The sequence below is a fragment of the Lindgomyces ingoldianus genome, assembly GCF_010093535.1.
Source record: "Lindgomyces ingoldianus strain ATCC 200398 unplaced genomic scaffold BDR25scaffold_16, whole genome shotgun sequence".
Taxonomy (NCBI): Eukaryota; Fungi; Ascomycota; class Dothideomycetes; order Pleosporales; family Lindgomycetaceae; genus Lindgomyces; species Lindgomyces ingoldianus.
The window spans coordinates 104,857-120,570 of record NW_022985177.1 but is presented as its reverse complement, the minus strand read 5'-3'; the positions used below and the strand labels follow the sequence as shown (position 1 = coordinate 120,570).

Below are 15,714 nucleotides of genomic sequence, written 5' to 3'. Positions count from 1 at the left end.
GTGCGTCGGGCAGGCTGACACCTGTGGCGCGCTCGCGCACGAGGGAGCAAATTCGGCCAGTTTGGCCAGGATGGCTTCACGATGGACCAGATCTGCATCTCTGCGGCGCCAAGCCGCGCTCACGTCTCTCCACACATCGTCGCAAGCTTCCGGCCGCCTTCTTAGCTCGCCTGGGCGCTGCGTCCGTGCTGTGACGCAAATGTCTCTCCGCTCCCGCGTCGGCAGAAAAGCTCGTGTCACACCCCTCCTGCTGCAAAGTGCCAACCCTGCCACTGGTTGCAATCTGACAAGAGCCGGTGATTTGTGGGCGCATAAGCATGCAGCCGGGGGCTTTTGGCACAAGGCCCAGCATATCGAAGCATGCGACGGGCATGTACCTGGCCCCTGGAGTCCTTCTCGGGTCTGACCGTCGATTTGGCGGAACAGCCAGCCTGCTGTCCGCCGTGTTGCCTGCTGTTCTCCGTGAGAGGTGTGAAGGAGGCGGACGCCTATGCATCGCTCCCATCGTCATCGTCCAGCCATGACTCGCTCCGCGGTGCGACCAAACTCCAAAACAGCGTTCTCAAGCAGCCTGGCCGCAAGCCAGCGACTCCACACGCCACTTTGGGATGTTGGGGGTCTTTCCTCAACCGCAGCCACGTGAAACGATTTGGATGGCTGAACGACCGCCACTGTGCAACGAGTGGATCCAGGGGGCCACTGCGCGTCATTTATTAACGAGCGGAACTGCCGACTAGCGAGCTGTAACAGAAAGATGATATGCGCCCTCGTGCACAAAAGGAGGCCATGAGCCAGCTGAACCGCTGTTGTTGTTTTTCAGCAAACTAAACTTGCCCTCCAGGCCCGCCCATTTACTGGACTCGAGGCTCATGTGGACATGTTCCTTCGCGGAAAACGGGGAACGGGCCACCATGTAGCTAGCAGCTAGATTTGGTTTTGGGGGTTTCTTACCATTGGAAAGACCTTAACTCTCCATGGATGGTCCGTCTCGCTTCCGAAACGCTGTACCCGCACAGTTTCATCGACAAGCTTAAGAATATTTTTGGCATTAATTACGCACTTGATAGAGTTGTGAACATGATGAGATTCTTAATGATCCTCCTAGCATACATACTTGCCTGATTATAACCTTCCGGGCGGAAAGTTTGTGCTACCAACACTACGGCCAAGACAAGGCTGAAGCCGTCCGGAGCTACACACTCTGGGACTGAATATTTCTCCTTGCATGAAATCTATAGTGCAGGAGTCATTTTGCCCAAGGAATGGAACATAGGAGATCTTTCTGCACGGGAGCGGAGCCTGTCTAAAGTCCTGGGAGTAGGTCGAAACCTCACTCCACTTTGATCTCTGCACGCTTGAACAAACACGAACGCTGAGTAAGGTGCTCCGCATGCTGTCTACGGAGGTCCAATCCTAATTCCCAACCAGCACAGCCGTCGTAGGAACTGCTGAAAGCGCGGGCTTCCCGCTGACTTCTGTGCCACCACCCTCTCGTATCCATCCCAACTCTCCAGCCGCCAACACCGGAATCCTCTGTCAATAATCATACTGCAGATAGACGCTTACATTGTCCCTACTTTGAATCCTGCGTCTTGGATTTTAATTTAGCCAGACTGATCGCCCAGAAACTCGGTACCGAAGACGATGACCAGGATAATCTCCTCTCGAATCGTCACGTCTATCCACCCCAGCTCATCACATTCATATATCCGAACATTACACGACATCTCAATCCTTGCCCCCCGTCCGCCAATATGTTAATAAACGGGCACTTTGTACGCTCCGGGGAACGATGGGTGCCCTCCATATATTGCAATAAACGTTTCGTCTTGCACCCGTAATTGGAACGCGCTCCAGGCTCCGCGGCTTGAATGTCTTGCGACACATCACTTTTCCTTTCTCCCCGATATGTGGATGCATCCACAACCGCCGATCAGACCCCGCGTGGGCGAACCGATTTGGCAGGCCACTGCTATCAGTTTCCGCATGACAATGCGATGTGATGGCCCATCTCAGACAGATCGGCACCTCATTCCGGGGTGTAAAAAGCCCACCTCAGGAAGGACCAGCCACAAGCTTGCATCTGGCGTCAACTCCATTGCTTGCCTCTATTCTCGTGATGGGAGCCATCGCGTGATGGTGGCTTGTCTCAGTGGGCTGGACGAGTGGCTGGCAGCCGCAAAACTCCACGGAGACACTACATTTGAAGAGCCGAATGTTCCCCACTCATGTCGAGCCCAGAAGTCAAATTCGTCACAGATATATTTGGTACTTCTTGTTTGGGACCCATCTCAGGATAAGGCAAACCAGAGGTGCGGATCAGAATGCGCGGGATGATCCGTGGATGACAGATGCTGTTGTTGGGCGCGTAGAGCGGTTTCGGCATCCGTTTCAGTGAGACAAGGCATACTTTTTTTTCCTCAAGTTACTAGGCGGTTTTCATCCGAGGTTGAAGAATCGGTTGCCTGAGATCAAATGCGACCACCACTCATAATCGGGTAGTCGGAAAAACAAACCCCCAGAAACCATCTTATCAAGATCGAGTGGCTGCCGGTTGTCTCACCTCTTCCGCTTCCCCTTTTGCCTTTCCCCTTCCTATTTCTGCTTTTGGTGTCTCGTGCACCCAAGCGAGGTGGCGAATCTCGTGAATTTCTGCGCGAGAGCAGCCCATCCTGGTATTTATTATCCGACAACTCACCCAAATCCCCGTTCTTCCTGTTCGTCTTAAATTACCACCTTGCACCTCACGATGCTTTTGCCGCCCTATCGACAGCCTTTCCGTGGCAGAGCTGAACACCAGGGCTACCACCGCTTCGGTGACTAAACAGAGACGAGAACGATCTTTCCTCTACTGAATGTCTGGCCCACTGGCTAGCCTGTAAGAATGTAGGCATATCTCTTTTGTAGAAAGTGCATAATTATTAGACCTCATCAAACTACACCCGACTATATGTATTGTTATACTCTCACTTGGCTCTGTTCTGTTTATTGCTTTTCCCTCCTGATGCATGCGGTCCTTTGTTCTCCAAGTGAACTCTCTTTTCAATTAACCAGCATTTTGTCTGTGAATGGACCAGTATGTTAATACGATTATCCTCGTGCTCTTCCAAAAGAATGTACCGCGGGATATCTCCGTTGCGCTCCGCCAGCCGTACCACTGTTCCAGACGTCGACGGAGATTGAGGCTTATCCATTAGCGCCTTTAGTTTGATGGAATAAGGTTCTCCCCTGCGAACTCTACCAGAGTCTACCCAATAAGCATTACTTTCAAGGGCCGTGTGGACTCAGCATCTTGATATAACCTACCATTCTCCACAAACATCATACGAAGACATTTCCGTTCCCGGCACGCTGGCTACAAGTTACAACGTTGTTTCTGTCCTATCATCTTTATCAGTCCTCATCTCATCGTTGGGTGTGCTACTACTTTAGGGAGTGAGGACTTCTGTGTCGTGCATTGGACCGCGCGGACGTGACAAACCATCCAGTTTCAGGAAAGGACCATTCTCCCTCCTCCAATGATCCGGGAGGAAAAACCAGAGGTCAAGTGATCCGCTACTCTGAAAAGGCATTCTATCGCGGGAGTCAAAGATTCCAATCACTAATTCTTACTGCACCTCCCCACTTACCTGAGAACATGAATAGGATAGAGTACGTCTGTCGGACCTCTTGCTAGGGTGGGGGAGGACTTCAACAGGATGTAAATCTGTATGCCAAACTACGTATGTCATCTTCAACTAGGTGACAAGATGCGTTAAACGAAGTGAAGCGCTCGGGGTCGACAGTGGTGAGTTACAAGTGAGAATTTTCTTAACAATCACAACCTCTATAGAATCTCCAATGTCGTTTGTAATCCCTCATCTATCCCAAAAAGCCCTTATCTTCAAGTACACGTAGGAAACTGGCATGCCGAGGCCAATCTTTGCACGTAGATGGTCGCATAGCCGCTATCGCGGAGAAGCTTCGCACTGAAGCTAATATCGTGGAGCCAAAACTCGCTCTCATACATGAGGGGGTGAATGAGCTGAAAATGGCGAACAAGGCGCTCGAGGAAAAGAATATCAAGCTTGAGATCGATGTGGCGGGAAAGACGACGTTAATCATTCAGCTTGAGGACGCTCTTCACAAAATCAAGATTCGTGCGAGAGAGGCTGAAAAGGGGAAATATTTGACTAAGAAGAAGGTAGCAGAGTTGGCATCCTGGGTGCAAGAAGCTAATCTTGAGAAGTTTAGGCTCGAAGAGGAATTCGAGAAAGCCCTTGCGCAGGAACGAGCAGGCAGCCAGAAAATTGAGCATGGCTTGGAAGCTAGGTTCGACTATGTGGACTGGGAGAGGGCTGAGAATGCGAACAGGTTGTGGCCTATGTTTTTCGAGAAGCACACTCTTGAGAAGAAAGTCCGGATGTTGGAGAGCAAGATCAAAAGGATGAAGGAGTTTCTGGGATAAGCTACCAAAGTAGTTGGGTGGCTGAGAGCCTCGTGGTACTCTTTCCTTCTTAGATCGTGTCTGGGCAGAGGCCATATGACAGCATGAGTCAGTGAAAATGTTTAGTGGTGCGATGAAGCACATTCTAACTGGCATAATAATTTCCGATTTGGTGCACTTGCAAATGCCGTGAATCTCTAGCAAGTGGGACGTACAGTTTAGGGCTGCATCTGAACCGTCCCAACAATAAGACAAACCATTTTCACTCACTTTCTGGATCACCCCCTAAGATACTTGCGCACCAAACGGAAAGGAACCGAATCTTCTCACCCCTTACCTTACCATATTTCGTGAGACACAAAAATCATCCAAGGTATTGTCTTAAAACAAAATCTAAGGTCGTCCCCATGCACACCAACCCCTTATCTCCCTTATCCTACCATGACCCTCACTCGTTCCATTCTCTCACCGCACAAACGGCCGCGTTAAACTCCACCTCAACAACTTCTCCACCTTAACCAACACCACAGACTGGATCTCTGTCCTCGAAACTTAAAACTCAGCTTTACATGAGCTTAACCGGATTCAACTTGATTGCTGCAGGGAGTAGTACAGAAGATTCTGTGTGAAAGAATAACGGTAATGGGGATGTGGGATGGGAAGATTCTGGAGTTGACGAGAGAGAAGGCGGCCAGAGGAGGAAATGGGGGGCTTGGGGGAGAAGATAGAGGAATGAAGGAGGGGGGCTCTATAGTGTTTAGCTAATAGTATGCTGAATGTTGATAGGGATATGGAATGTGTGGAGGATGTTAACGTGCAGGAGGGTAGAACGAAGGGCTAAGCCGGTGAGGATGTCGATTCAGACGAGAGAGATTGCCTGCGAGATGACCTCGAAGTCCGAGCACTACCACCGACACGAACATCATCTCCGAACCATGGCAGTTTTAGCTATACTTCCAACTCCTTCTGGATACCCAGCGTCGTCTTTTCCACGATGCTTTGAACCCGGGGAATTGGGCGGCGGTATACGGGGTTGGTAGTGAGAGGAGGTTTCACCGTGCTTGACCAATGTTCTTAGCGTGTTTCTATCGTGCATTCGAGATCATCTACCGTAAACTCTACATCCCCAGACCAACGTGTGTCAGTCAGGGCTGTATTTCATATCGCACCCTCTCTCATCAACCCTCACTCTTCTCTCCCCGTGTCTTTATCTGCGTCTGCGCCTTATTCCTGGCTTTGACTCTTCGACTCTTTCTCCCTCTCTTTCTCTACCATCTTTTCTGCCTTTGTCTTCTCCTCCTCCTTCCCACTCCCCCATATCCCTCCCAACTTAACCTTTTCCATAGCCCAATTGATGACACTCTCCTGATTCCGCTTATCCACCTCCTTCTCCAATTCCTTTGCCTCCTCATCCTCGCTCTTCCCCTTTTTTTCTTTCTTCTCTCGTTCCTTCCGCTCCATTTCTTCCACGGCTTTCATCTCGCCTTCTTCCTGTTCAACTTCCTTGATATCAATGTCTTCAAAGCCTATTTTCTTGAGGATAGAGCCGGTGAGGTATCGATATCGCAAATGCCCGTTAACAAGCTCCGAAACATCTACGTTCTGGACCCCTGAAACGCCAAGGATAGGTTGTAGACCCGCGACGCCATATTGCACCGAGGAGGTACGATAGAGGAATGCGAGAATATAGTCGTTGGTTGAGAAGACGTTGACGACTCGTCCACTTACCACACTACGTACTTTCCTCCAGTCTGCGGCATCGGAGGGGGTGGGCGAACCAAGTAGTACCACGGATTCAACGAGCCCAAAGGCCTTGCGGTCCGCTAGGCTCTGGAGACAGGCGAAAATGAGCCTGGCGCCTAGCGAGTATCCGATGAGTGTTACGGGCCGCTCGCCTTGGACCTTGTTGATTAAGGCATCGGCGAGGACTTCACCTGCTTTGTCTGCACGGACTTTGGCAACGCTGAATGGATTGTCAAGGACTTTTGACACTTTGAGTAATGCGAGGGGCCAGAGTCCGGCTGATAAGGCACCAAATACTGTGCGCTTAATGATTTGCCCCTTAGCGTAACTCCACGCTGCGCTCTTAACAAAGCTGTCCATAGAGTTTCCGAGTTTGAGTAGGGCTTCCAGTTCCCAGCGTAGTGCAAAGCCTTCGATGGAGGGAGACATGTAGCGCCATGGCACCACGACTTCTTCTTTCGAGGTCAGCCAGCCTGAGATTGCTATTGCGATGCGGAGACGACGGAATTCTTTCTCGAGTTTGCGTGGCCGATGGTGGTTGTGAATTGGTATGAATCCAAAGTCTTCGACTTCTCGAGCATAGTCATCCATGGCTTTCCCTGTCATACGTGCTCCGTACGCACCGAAGAGTCCGCCAACAAGAACAGATGAACTTGCAAGCGTCCCCAGATAGCCTGCTGCTGCTGTAGCGCCGAGACCGAGACCACCCATGACAGTGCCAATCCCGGCTGCGAGGAGTGGTGCTGCGAGTCCACCAGTGACACCGATGAGGGCCGCACCGGCCACACCGGCAAGGCCAACTTTCCATTTCCGAGATGTCGCCGACGACTCGACTTTCTTCTTCGTTTCGGCATCGGCATTGAGTTGCTGGTCTGCGACTTCTAGCAGACCTCTTGCAATAGTTTCTTCGTCCTGCTTTAAGATTGAAAGGTCGAGGTTGAGCGATCTTGTAAGATGCAGAAGCAGGATCCTCGAATGCGCAGAATAGTGCTCTAAACTTAACAAAATAAGCACTAAACTATGCAAGACTAGTGCTCTTTTATTCTCCTCCAGCTCCATCAAGCTCGTCCTAACAGGCGGATACAGCTCCTTAAACACTATATCCTCGTCTTCGCCCTTGTCTTCGATATCAGCAATTCTCCTCAACGATGTATTCTGTCTCTTAACACTCTGCTCAATCTTAGGATCCGGAACCTGTTTACTCTGCTCCTTGGCCTCCTCCCTTGAATTCACAACCTCTCCCACCCGTATGATAACCCTGCCCCTCCACTCATCAAAATACCTCAACATCTCCTTCTTCAGCTCCTGCACTTCCGGCTTCTCCAACTCTTTTCTCGCATCTTCCACTCTCTCTTTCTTCTCTTTGCGCAGCTTATCTTCCTTCTCAACATCGACGTCTTCGGGATTGCTGGGTGCAACCTTCAGTGCTTCCTCTTCTGACTTTTTCGCATTCTGGGACGGCGTTTCTTCTGCGGTAAAAGTGTCTAGATGTGATTTATGCATCGCCGCGGTTATTATGGCGATCAGGAAGGTGAGATCGGCGCATTGGTCTTCGGTTAGGAGGGTTGTGAGGGAGGTTTCGGAGTCAGAGGATTGGGACGGGGATTTGGAGTGGCCGAAAGGGAGGTGGGATGTGAGTTTGGACGCCATTGTTAGGGGGAACAAAGGTGAGAGATTCACCAAGGGAGCAGCGAGGAAGTATTTTTGATGTTTACATGGACGAGCAGGTATGAGCCTTCCTTTTCGGAAGCTTGGATGAGGAAAATTTAGCAATAACAAAGGAAGAATAGCGATATAGACGAACAAATCTCCCGTGCCGCCGACAATGTTCATACGGAGCACCGCGTCGGTCAGTTGCAAAGTCAGGTTTGACATTCGGAAGACAGACGCCGACATACCGATTCCGGCTTGGCGACACCTTAAAACTGTGAACAGTAACAAAGGGGCAAACTTTAGCCCACCAACAACAGAACACGGCATTATAATATTGCATTAAAACACCTAGAATATAGTAATAGACCTAGTAAAATATATTTATTTGCCTTAAAAATCTAGAATATTTGCAAAAGTGGTGGAAAGTTTTATAGGCCAATTAGACATTAATCCGGCTCTTTTTTAAACCAATAAGAGAAAAGACTTGGCAAGATGTACAGTGAATAATAGAGATGTTGAAGAACGAATGTTAAGTGTGGCTCGAGCTGATGTGCTGCTGGGATGACGTCGTGGCGGGGCAGATGGGTCGACGCTGGAGCTAGCCTATTTGGGACATATATCTATTTTGATTACATTAAGTTGATCTAAAACTTAGCTGATTAACGTCCCTCACTGCGTAGCGAGACACACTGCGTGGCGAGACAAATGAGGGGTACTTTGACTTTTAGCGCATAGAAAGCCCATGTGCACAACGAATATTGCCATATTCGTACGAAAATAATCTGCTGTAGTTAATTCTGAATGTCTACAATCTACTTTACCTAAAAATTACTTTTGCATCGTCGCCTCCGCGCCCCGATTTGTACAGCGCCTTATGCCGTGGCATAACAGGCCTTCCTCCTCACAGCGCCAACCTTAAGCCTTTTTCGCTCCAAACTTTTGTACAATGGCCTTATGCTAGCCTTAAACCCTCACTCTGATGTTCTGAAGTCATCATCAGCCTTGTGCGCGCTATGGCGGGCAGATTCATGCAGGGTCGCCCCGTCAATGGGTACCTCTAGCGGAAGCGAGTACCGATCCGGGCTAATGCGAGATAACCCCGCACGTCTTACCTTACACATTTGCAGGTATTTTATTGTGGCTGTGCGAACTACACAAGCGTTCGGATTATTGTTAACTCCGGCATGGGATTGGGAGCAGTAATAAGACATGGCCTAGTGCTTGTTTAGTCAGCTAACGCGTCTCAGCGTCTCAACCGCTCGAGACAGCCATCGTGCAACTTCGAGATGCAGTCCAACGTACAGCGATACTCATTACGACGCCCTCGAGCTCCGACGCCCGCTGTTGTCCTTTTCGCCGACCGAACGAAAGACCTGTTCAAGCAACCACGTCCTCATGCTTCTCGAGCCCACCGGCGCCGATTCCTAGACCAAGCGGCAGCCGAGATCTTGTCCCCGCTCATCAAAAGGGAACAGAACGAGATAGGAGAGGTGTAAGATAAGATAGATTGCGACTGTCCTGGAAATCGAAGCTTACGCTTTGGCGGGTGGACTTAGTGGCACTGGCAGAACGCCATTGTTGCAAGCACATACGAAGGCGGAAAGGCCAGACATGTCTTGGTGATACAGCTGTCGTACGGCCAAACAACTAACGGCTCCTTACATGTGCACTGAAATCTCTAGGGCCGTAGAGACGTGCTTCAGTTTGACCTCTAAGGGCTATGAGGAATTTGGATTATTTATGTTTGTAAGGGAGAAGTATTAGCAGAGATGTGACGATGGTTATGCTTGGCAAGACTCTACACTCTTCAGCCATATCTACAAACCATCGCCCCCAGCGCAAGGGTATGGCTAGTGCGGGTCGGCCACGCTCCCTGCTTGTGGTGGCGATATCTAGTGGCAAATTACTTTGATTACAGTCAGATATCACTCGTAAGCAATGCTTATATTGCTCACCAGTTCCACATTTGCACGAGCGTTATATTCTACAAAACGATGAAGTGTCAAAGTCCTGTCTCTATATTCTCCATTCGCCACTTATTCAGAGCATCAAGTGAGGACTCTGTTTCAGGATGATGAGGGCCAAGGATCCGTCTCTGCAACTGGAAGCATTTCTCCATCAGTGAAATGGCTTTGTCGTTGTGACCTTTGCCCTTCCACGTAAATGCGAGATTGTTCATGCTGGTCAGCGTGTCTGGATGCTCCGCCCCAAGCACCGTCTTTCTCGTCTCCATTACATGCACGTCCAGCTCTCCGGCCTCCTTCCATCACCTTTAGCAAGGAGGATACAGCGTTCCTTGCTCTTAGTGAGATGGAAGATACCCACAATGGCAAATCTATCTGTCAGTGTTGCACAAGTGGCAGTACGACGATCATTGCTGTTTTCCATCTCTTTGGGTGGTATCCCAAGTGTACAGATGCAGCGAGGATCGCGTTGGGGGGCAAGGATAGTGTAGCTGTAGTTAGAATATGAGTATAGCTCTTACAGATCTTGGCAGACCGAGCAAGGGTTAGAAATAAACAAAGTTTGTCTGACCCATTCTCTCCAACCAACCTGGGATTCATTTGTCGGTGCGCGAGAAAATGGTATGCGAATGGCCCTCGAGCCTATTGCGGCAACACCCTGTCGCTGTGTCCCACAGCCGCATGGTGTCTTCCCGGACGCGGACGCTGCAAGCTGGTCGTACGCCCTCGAATCATTGAGCAGGCTGAACGTGGCAACCGCACCTCATCGCCAGAATGCCGCAGCAACCGTCCGTCACAGCGTCATAGCATCCCTCATGCGCAGCGCCATTTCGCCTCCTCAACGCTGAGCGTCTCTTCATGGCACGATGCGACGGCTCCTGAGCCTGTTCCGATCGAACAGCAAAGCGACAGTCCAACTCCGAGGCAACTCCCCTCCTTACTCATTCATTTACTTGTTATCCTACTCATCTATCAAACCGCCCTGCGCGAGTAGGCAACACTCGGAGTTGGGAAGGGCGAAAAAGCCTCACATGGGTGGCGGAGCGGGGGCGGTGTTCGGAATTTCGCTCAGCCCCATTCACGCATGCCACCACCGCCACTTTTCCGCTTTCAATACGAGAACCGGGGTTTCGACGTTGCATAAAAGTAGTAGGCAATTAGGCACTCGTATGTACAAGTGCGAAGTTTCAGAATATCTGAATACTCTTTCGTCTTGCAGATTTCTTTGTCTCACCCGTCGGCTTTACAACTCACATTATCCTCATCTATGTTGACACGTGCCGGACGCAAGGATGGCAGTACAACTTCAGTGGAGCCTAGATTCGACTTCAGATTCATTTCTCGCCCTTACACGTGGTTTCATCCGGGCAGCAACTAGTGACAATGTGTCGCCTGTGGCCATTACGGTTTGCAATGCCTTCGGAAGCACAATTGCCATGTGTCAAGAGACCAGCAGGAGGATTGAAGCTCATGTTGCCCCGACCCCAAACCCAGCAATAATCAATTTTCTTCAAGCTACCGCTGGATATTCTAAGGATGACTGTGCCTCAATTATGAGCCGAACCTTGGGTGGCGTGCAGTTTCTAGGGCTAGCAGCTGCCATTGTATCGTCTATGAATCCCCTCGAAGGTGCAAGGGCCTTGGACTTGATGCTGAGAGAGTCCGCCTCCGAAGAGTCAAACTTGCCGACTCTCAGGCAACTGAAGGAGTTCCTAGTCATCCTGGAAGCCAGATGCAATCTCTCAGCATTCGCAGATACAGTCGTCGGTTGGCAGATTTTCCTTACTGAGAAGCCGGTACTGGCGCCAGTGCTTGGAAAGTCAACTCTTTTCACCCCTCCACCAGAGGGGGTGGCGCATCTCGTTCGTGCCTTTCGTGAACTTCATCGCCTTGGAGATTCTAGTGCATCAAAAATCATTATACATACCACTTCATGCACAGCTTGGGTGGTGGCGTTCACGAAATGGTGCCTTGGAGTCCCTCCCTCGGTTTTCTCGGATGAAGGGACGCCGATTCTCGAACAGCCTGACTCTACTGTCAGTGTCATTACCCGCAGCAAGTCAAATGACGATTCTCAATTCCAGGTTGAGGTTCTTGACGACATTGGCGTTTCTCTTCTTCGACTTGCAGCCCATAATGGAGAACAACGATGGGCCGGTATGGTTGGCATTGGGAGCTACGGTCAGTGGCTCCTTCGAGAGTTTAGCTTCTACAACGAGGCAACAGTTCAAACTTTAGAAGAAATGCTTCCTTATGCACTACACCAGACTGTAACTTCCTTGAAGTTTTCCAGGTATCGACTATTCGATAATTCAGGCCCAATCGACAATTGGCCGGAAACTGCGTCAAAGCCGAACTCTCCTCAAATTATCAACAGCATGCTAGAGCTGGGGCTCACTCCTTTCCCCGAATATGGCTCAATCTCAAGGATTATTTCTTTGGCTTTCAATATGACAGAGCAGCCAACCATACGACGACTCGAGGAGGGCACGCTCATTGCCGACCTTCCCGTGATGAATTCATATCTGCAGACTTTGGAAAAACACTGCCACTGTTCTCTGTGTTCTCAAGAAAATATGGCTGCCTACGAAAGCTGTGCGAAGGATCGCTTTTTCTGGAATGCTGCCCATATGGTTGCTGACATACTGGCATTATCACTCTTTCATGGGCCTCACGCTCCCCTAATCTGGTGTGGGCATACTCTTTCGTCAAGAAATAGCTTCGTAGGAGCAATTTATTCCATCCTGACCGCTGGAAGTATAAATCACTGCGAAATCTATTCTGCACTGGAATGGGCCCATGATTTAGTTGGGCATAATGTTTTACCGGAGAATAATCCGAGGGATTGGATTATGTCCTGCTACAAAGGACAGGTGATATACCCAGCCATATTTGACTACTTCTCTGTCCGGAAACATGGATTCTTGGCTATGTTTTGGCTTCCCGGTTCCTTGCGTTATAAGGGAGGAACTTACAGCCGGGTCCAGAGTTCCCATGGACCAGTATCCGGGGAGGACCCAATCACCGCCACTTACACGAAACCGGTGTCCCAACTTTGCAACCTTGTCCCTGGTTTGAGATTAAGCTGGAAAGTCAAAGTTGGAGATGATGTTCTTGAAGCCAGTGTCAGCTTAGACGGTATGGGAGGGACATATTCTCATATCACATACCCTCCAGGAATGATTTTGCCTAACCTGGCATCTGCGCTATTGGTCGAGGCATGTCAGCACGAACATGGTCAGGAATTGGCCACAATTAACCCCTTTTTGGCTTACACAGGACCCATACGTCCCGTCTTTTCTAAGAACAACATGGTGCACAAAGTTGGGGTTGTCGCTGTTAGTGGGGCTAATGATATGCGGCTATTTTCTCTTATCTGCGCCGGCTACCATATCCCTATCATTCTGCGAGGAAATGCTTGTTTGGCCTGTTGTATTGACATTTACCGGAAAACAAGATTTCCGGTTATTGTTCTCTAGATGAGTCATGAGGTATCGTGGATGTGTTTACATATTGTCTGATTCAGTTTGCCTCCATAGAGTAGTAGCTCTGTAGCTACTTCTTCATTCATCTCTGGCGCCTACACTACGTTCTGATGTGCAAGCTTGACAACTGTCTTCCTGTCGCGCGTCGTGAAGAAATACACCTCTGCTTGCTTGTTGGCAAGTACTCGACCAAACGGCCGGATGCCGGCTCAGAATCGAGCTTAGCTATCCACATATCGAAGTTATCAGCGTTGTCAAACACTAGCAGCCACTGGCCTACGCGTTTCTTGCTCAGGTAATCTTGCACAGTTCTCTTTACATCTGCATTTCCTTTTCCCAACCGGGTATGCGGAGTTTTCGACCAACGTCCATATACGCTCGATGAAGACTTTCCATGGCAGTAGCCGGGATCCAGATAACCGAGCAATCTCCATATATTTCTTTTATTTGGTAGACGAGCTCGAGCGCTAGCTGCGTTTTACCTATACCGCCGAGTCCCATGACTGCGACCTTTGTGGTTTGACCTCTCGTAAGGAGCGTCTCTCTGAGCTTTGTGAGCATAGACTCACGACTGGTAAAGCGGGGGTTTCGTTCGAATGGTAGTAGGAGGCGATTGAGCTTCAATGATTCAATATCGTGTTGTTAGGTAAGCGTGCTTACAAGTGATATCGAACAGTAATAAAAGTGATCTGGTACTGGATGTCGCCATCACAAGCAGCATGGGTGGTCGACCCGCACCGGCCATACCCTTGCGCGGGAGGCGATGGTTTGTAGATATGGCTGAAGAGAAGAGTGCTGTATGCAGATTTGGATAGTGTAGAATCTTGCCAAGCACGGCCACCACCACAGCTCTACTACTCAGTACTCATCCCTCACGAATATGAACGATCTAAATCCTCATGACCGTCGGAGGTCGTACTGAAGCACATCTCTACGGCCCTGGAGATTGCAGTACACATGTAAGGAGCCGTTGGTTGTTTGGCAGTACGACATCCATATCACCAAGACATGTCGAGCCTTTCCACCTTCGTGTATGCTTGCAACGGCGGCGTTTCGCCAGTAACGCTCGGTTGAACCCACTTGCCGAAGCGCCTGCGGCACGCTATTTTAACTTGTATCCTTCCCATCACATCGTATTCCCCTTCAATGAGCCGAGATTAGAGCTCGCTGCGGCTTGGTCTAGGAATCGGCGCGCCGGTGGACTCGAGAAGCACGAGGGCGTGGAGGGCTCGATCAGGTCGTTCCATTCAGTCAGTGGAAGGGACAACGGCGGATATCGGCACTTAGGGGCGGCGTAATTGTATGGCTCTACATCACAAAGTAGGTATCGCTGTGCGCTGGACTGCATCTCGAGGTATATGGGGTCGCTGTGTCGAGGCCGCGTTGGCGGACTAAACAAGCACCGGGCCATGCCTTATTACTGCTCCCAATCCAAGTCAGATTTAACAATAATCCGGACGCTTATGCAACTCGCACAGCCTTATCTCAGCTAGCTCAGCCGGCTGATGAGAGAACCGACAACGCACATACCACCATGCATACTGCTACTCCTAACAGAGTATAACCTAGGGTTAGTAGTTTTAAACCCCTACAACTAATGTTTTCTCTTATTAGCTATCTAAAAAACTTTAGTAATTTTTTATATACATAACTAATTTTAACTACTTAAGGATAAAGACGTAATTTTAGATAGTATAATAAGTATATTATACACAGACTTTAAAAGTTAATATAACATGTAAAACTTTAGTAAGAACATTATAAGTATATTTTAAACAAAATTTAATAATATTTAGGGCAATTTAAATCTATTTACATGTGTAATGTAACCTTTTTTACAACTAATTTTACATGTTACTTTAAACTCCCCCCCCTTTTATTATCTACACCTATGTATTATAAAGCACTTATATTTTAGGCGCTATTTATTTTTACTATTACAAACTACTTCTAGCTTCTAGATTTGCTAATTTTGTCCTGTGCGTATAGTTTTATTATAGTAAGTAAAACAGTACTAATGCTTATGTAGTAAGCAGTTTAAACACTAAATATTATAAGTATCTTCTTACATATTATCTATATGTTTATTTACGCACTTTTTAATATATACTACTAATTATTTACTATAGTAGCTACTATGTAGACTAGAGAGCTAGGTTAGCGCGCAGGGAATTAGAGTTTAGGTAGAAGGCTAGCATAAGTATAGCTTACACTAAGTCTTTTAGCTATTTACTTAGAAAAGACTACTTATTTAGTGCTAAATAAGAACTATGTAGCGCTAAATTAAGTATATAAACTAGCTAGCATAATGCTTTCTTATATTAAAGCCTATTATTAGCAGAGCTTGCTCTGCTTATTATATTCGGGTTTGCAGAACGAAAAGTTGAGCAGAATCTCCTCTTTTGGACGCGCTAGTTAGTCAGAATTTCTTCGGATAAACCCC

General features: G+C 48.7%; 5 protein-coding genes across 5 annotated transcripts; 3 read left to right on the top strand and 2 right to left on the bottom strand.

Annotated features, from left to right (window-relative positions):
* Positions 1-2,136: 2,136 nt before the first annotated feature.
* Positions 2,137-4,944, top strand: BDR25DRAFT_355067 (uncharacterized protein; the record flags this gene model as incomplete). The annotated part of the gene is made up of 16 exons (XM_033695402.1): positions 2,137-2,312; positions 2,352-2,460; positions 2,503-2,780; positions 2,829-2,886; positions 2,926-3,029; positions 3,078-3,168; positions 3,207-3,245; positions 3,289-3,415; positions 3,489-3,655; positions 3,698-3,741; positions 3,786-3,849; positions 3,875-4,356; positions 4,398-4,482; positions 4,516-4,534; positions 4,566-4,598; positions 4,628-4,944. 16 exons carry the CDS (start codon positions 2,137-2,139, stop codon positions 4,942-4,944), a joined length of 2,193 nt encoding a protein of 730 aa, XP_033547416.1.
* Positions 4,945-5,536: 592 nt separating this feature from the next.
* BDR25DRAFT_303656 (DUF726-domain-containing protein) lies at positions 5,537-7,988 on the bottom strand. The gene has a single exon (XM_033690042.1). It carries the CDS (start codon positions 7,817-7,819, stop codon positions 5,651-5,653), a length of 2,169 nt encoding a protein of 722 aa, XP_033547415.1. The 5' UTR covers positions 7,820-7,988; the 3' UTR covers positions 5,537-5,650.
* Positions 7,989-9,006: 1,018 nt separating this feature from the next.
* BDR25DRAFT_393691 (uncharacterized protein) lies at positions 9,007-13,373 on the top strand (the record flags this gene model as incomplete). The annotated part of the gene is made up of 15 exons (XM_033698268.1): positions 9,007-9,021; positions 9,070-9,312; positions 9,379-9,452; positions 9,505-9,568; positions 9,618-9,681; positions 9,719-9,753; positions 9,798-9,874; positions 9,909-9,962; positions 9,993-10,064; positions 10,099-10,273; positions 10,320-10,574; positions 10,610-10,776; positions 10,802-10,921; positions 10,972-11,022; positions 11,078-13,373. 15 exons carry the CDS (start codon positions 9,007-9,009, stop codon positions 13,263-13,265), a joined length of 3,654 nt encoding a protein of 1,217 aa, XP_033547414.1. The 3' UTR covers positions 13,266-13,373.
* Positions 13,374-13,534: 161 nt separating this feature from the next.
* BDR25DRAFT_303654 (uncharacterized protein) lies at positions 13,535-13,884 on the bottom strand. The gene has a single exon (XM_033690041.1). The coding sequence runs from the start codon at positions 13,770-13,772 to the stop codon at positions 13,587-13,589; it is 186 nt and encodes a 61-aa protein (XP_033547413.1). The 5' UTR covers positions 13,773-13,884; the 3' UTR covers positions 13,535-13,586.
* Positions 13,885-14,001: 117 nt separating this feature from the next.
* On the top strand, positions 14,002-14,667 carry BDR25DRAFT_30951 (uncharacterized protein). The gene has a single exon (XM_033691094.1). The coding sequence runs from the start codon at positions 14,171-14,173 to the stop codon at positions 14,567-14,569; it is 399 nt and encodes a 132-aa protein (XP_033547412.1). The 5' UTR covers positions 14,002-14,170; the 3' UTR covers positions 14,570-14,667.
* The last annotated feature ends 1,047 nt before the right edge of the window (positions 14,668-15,714 follow it).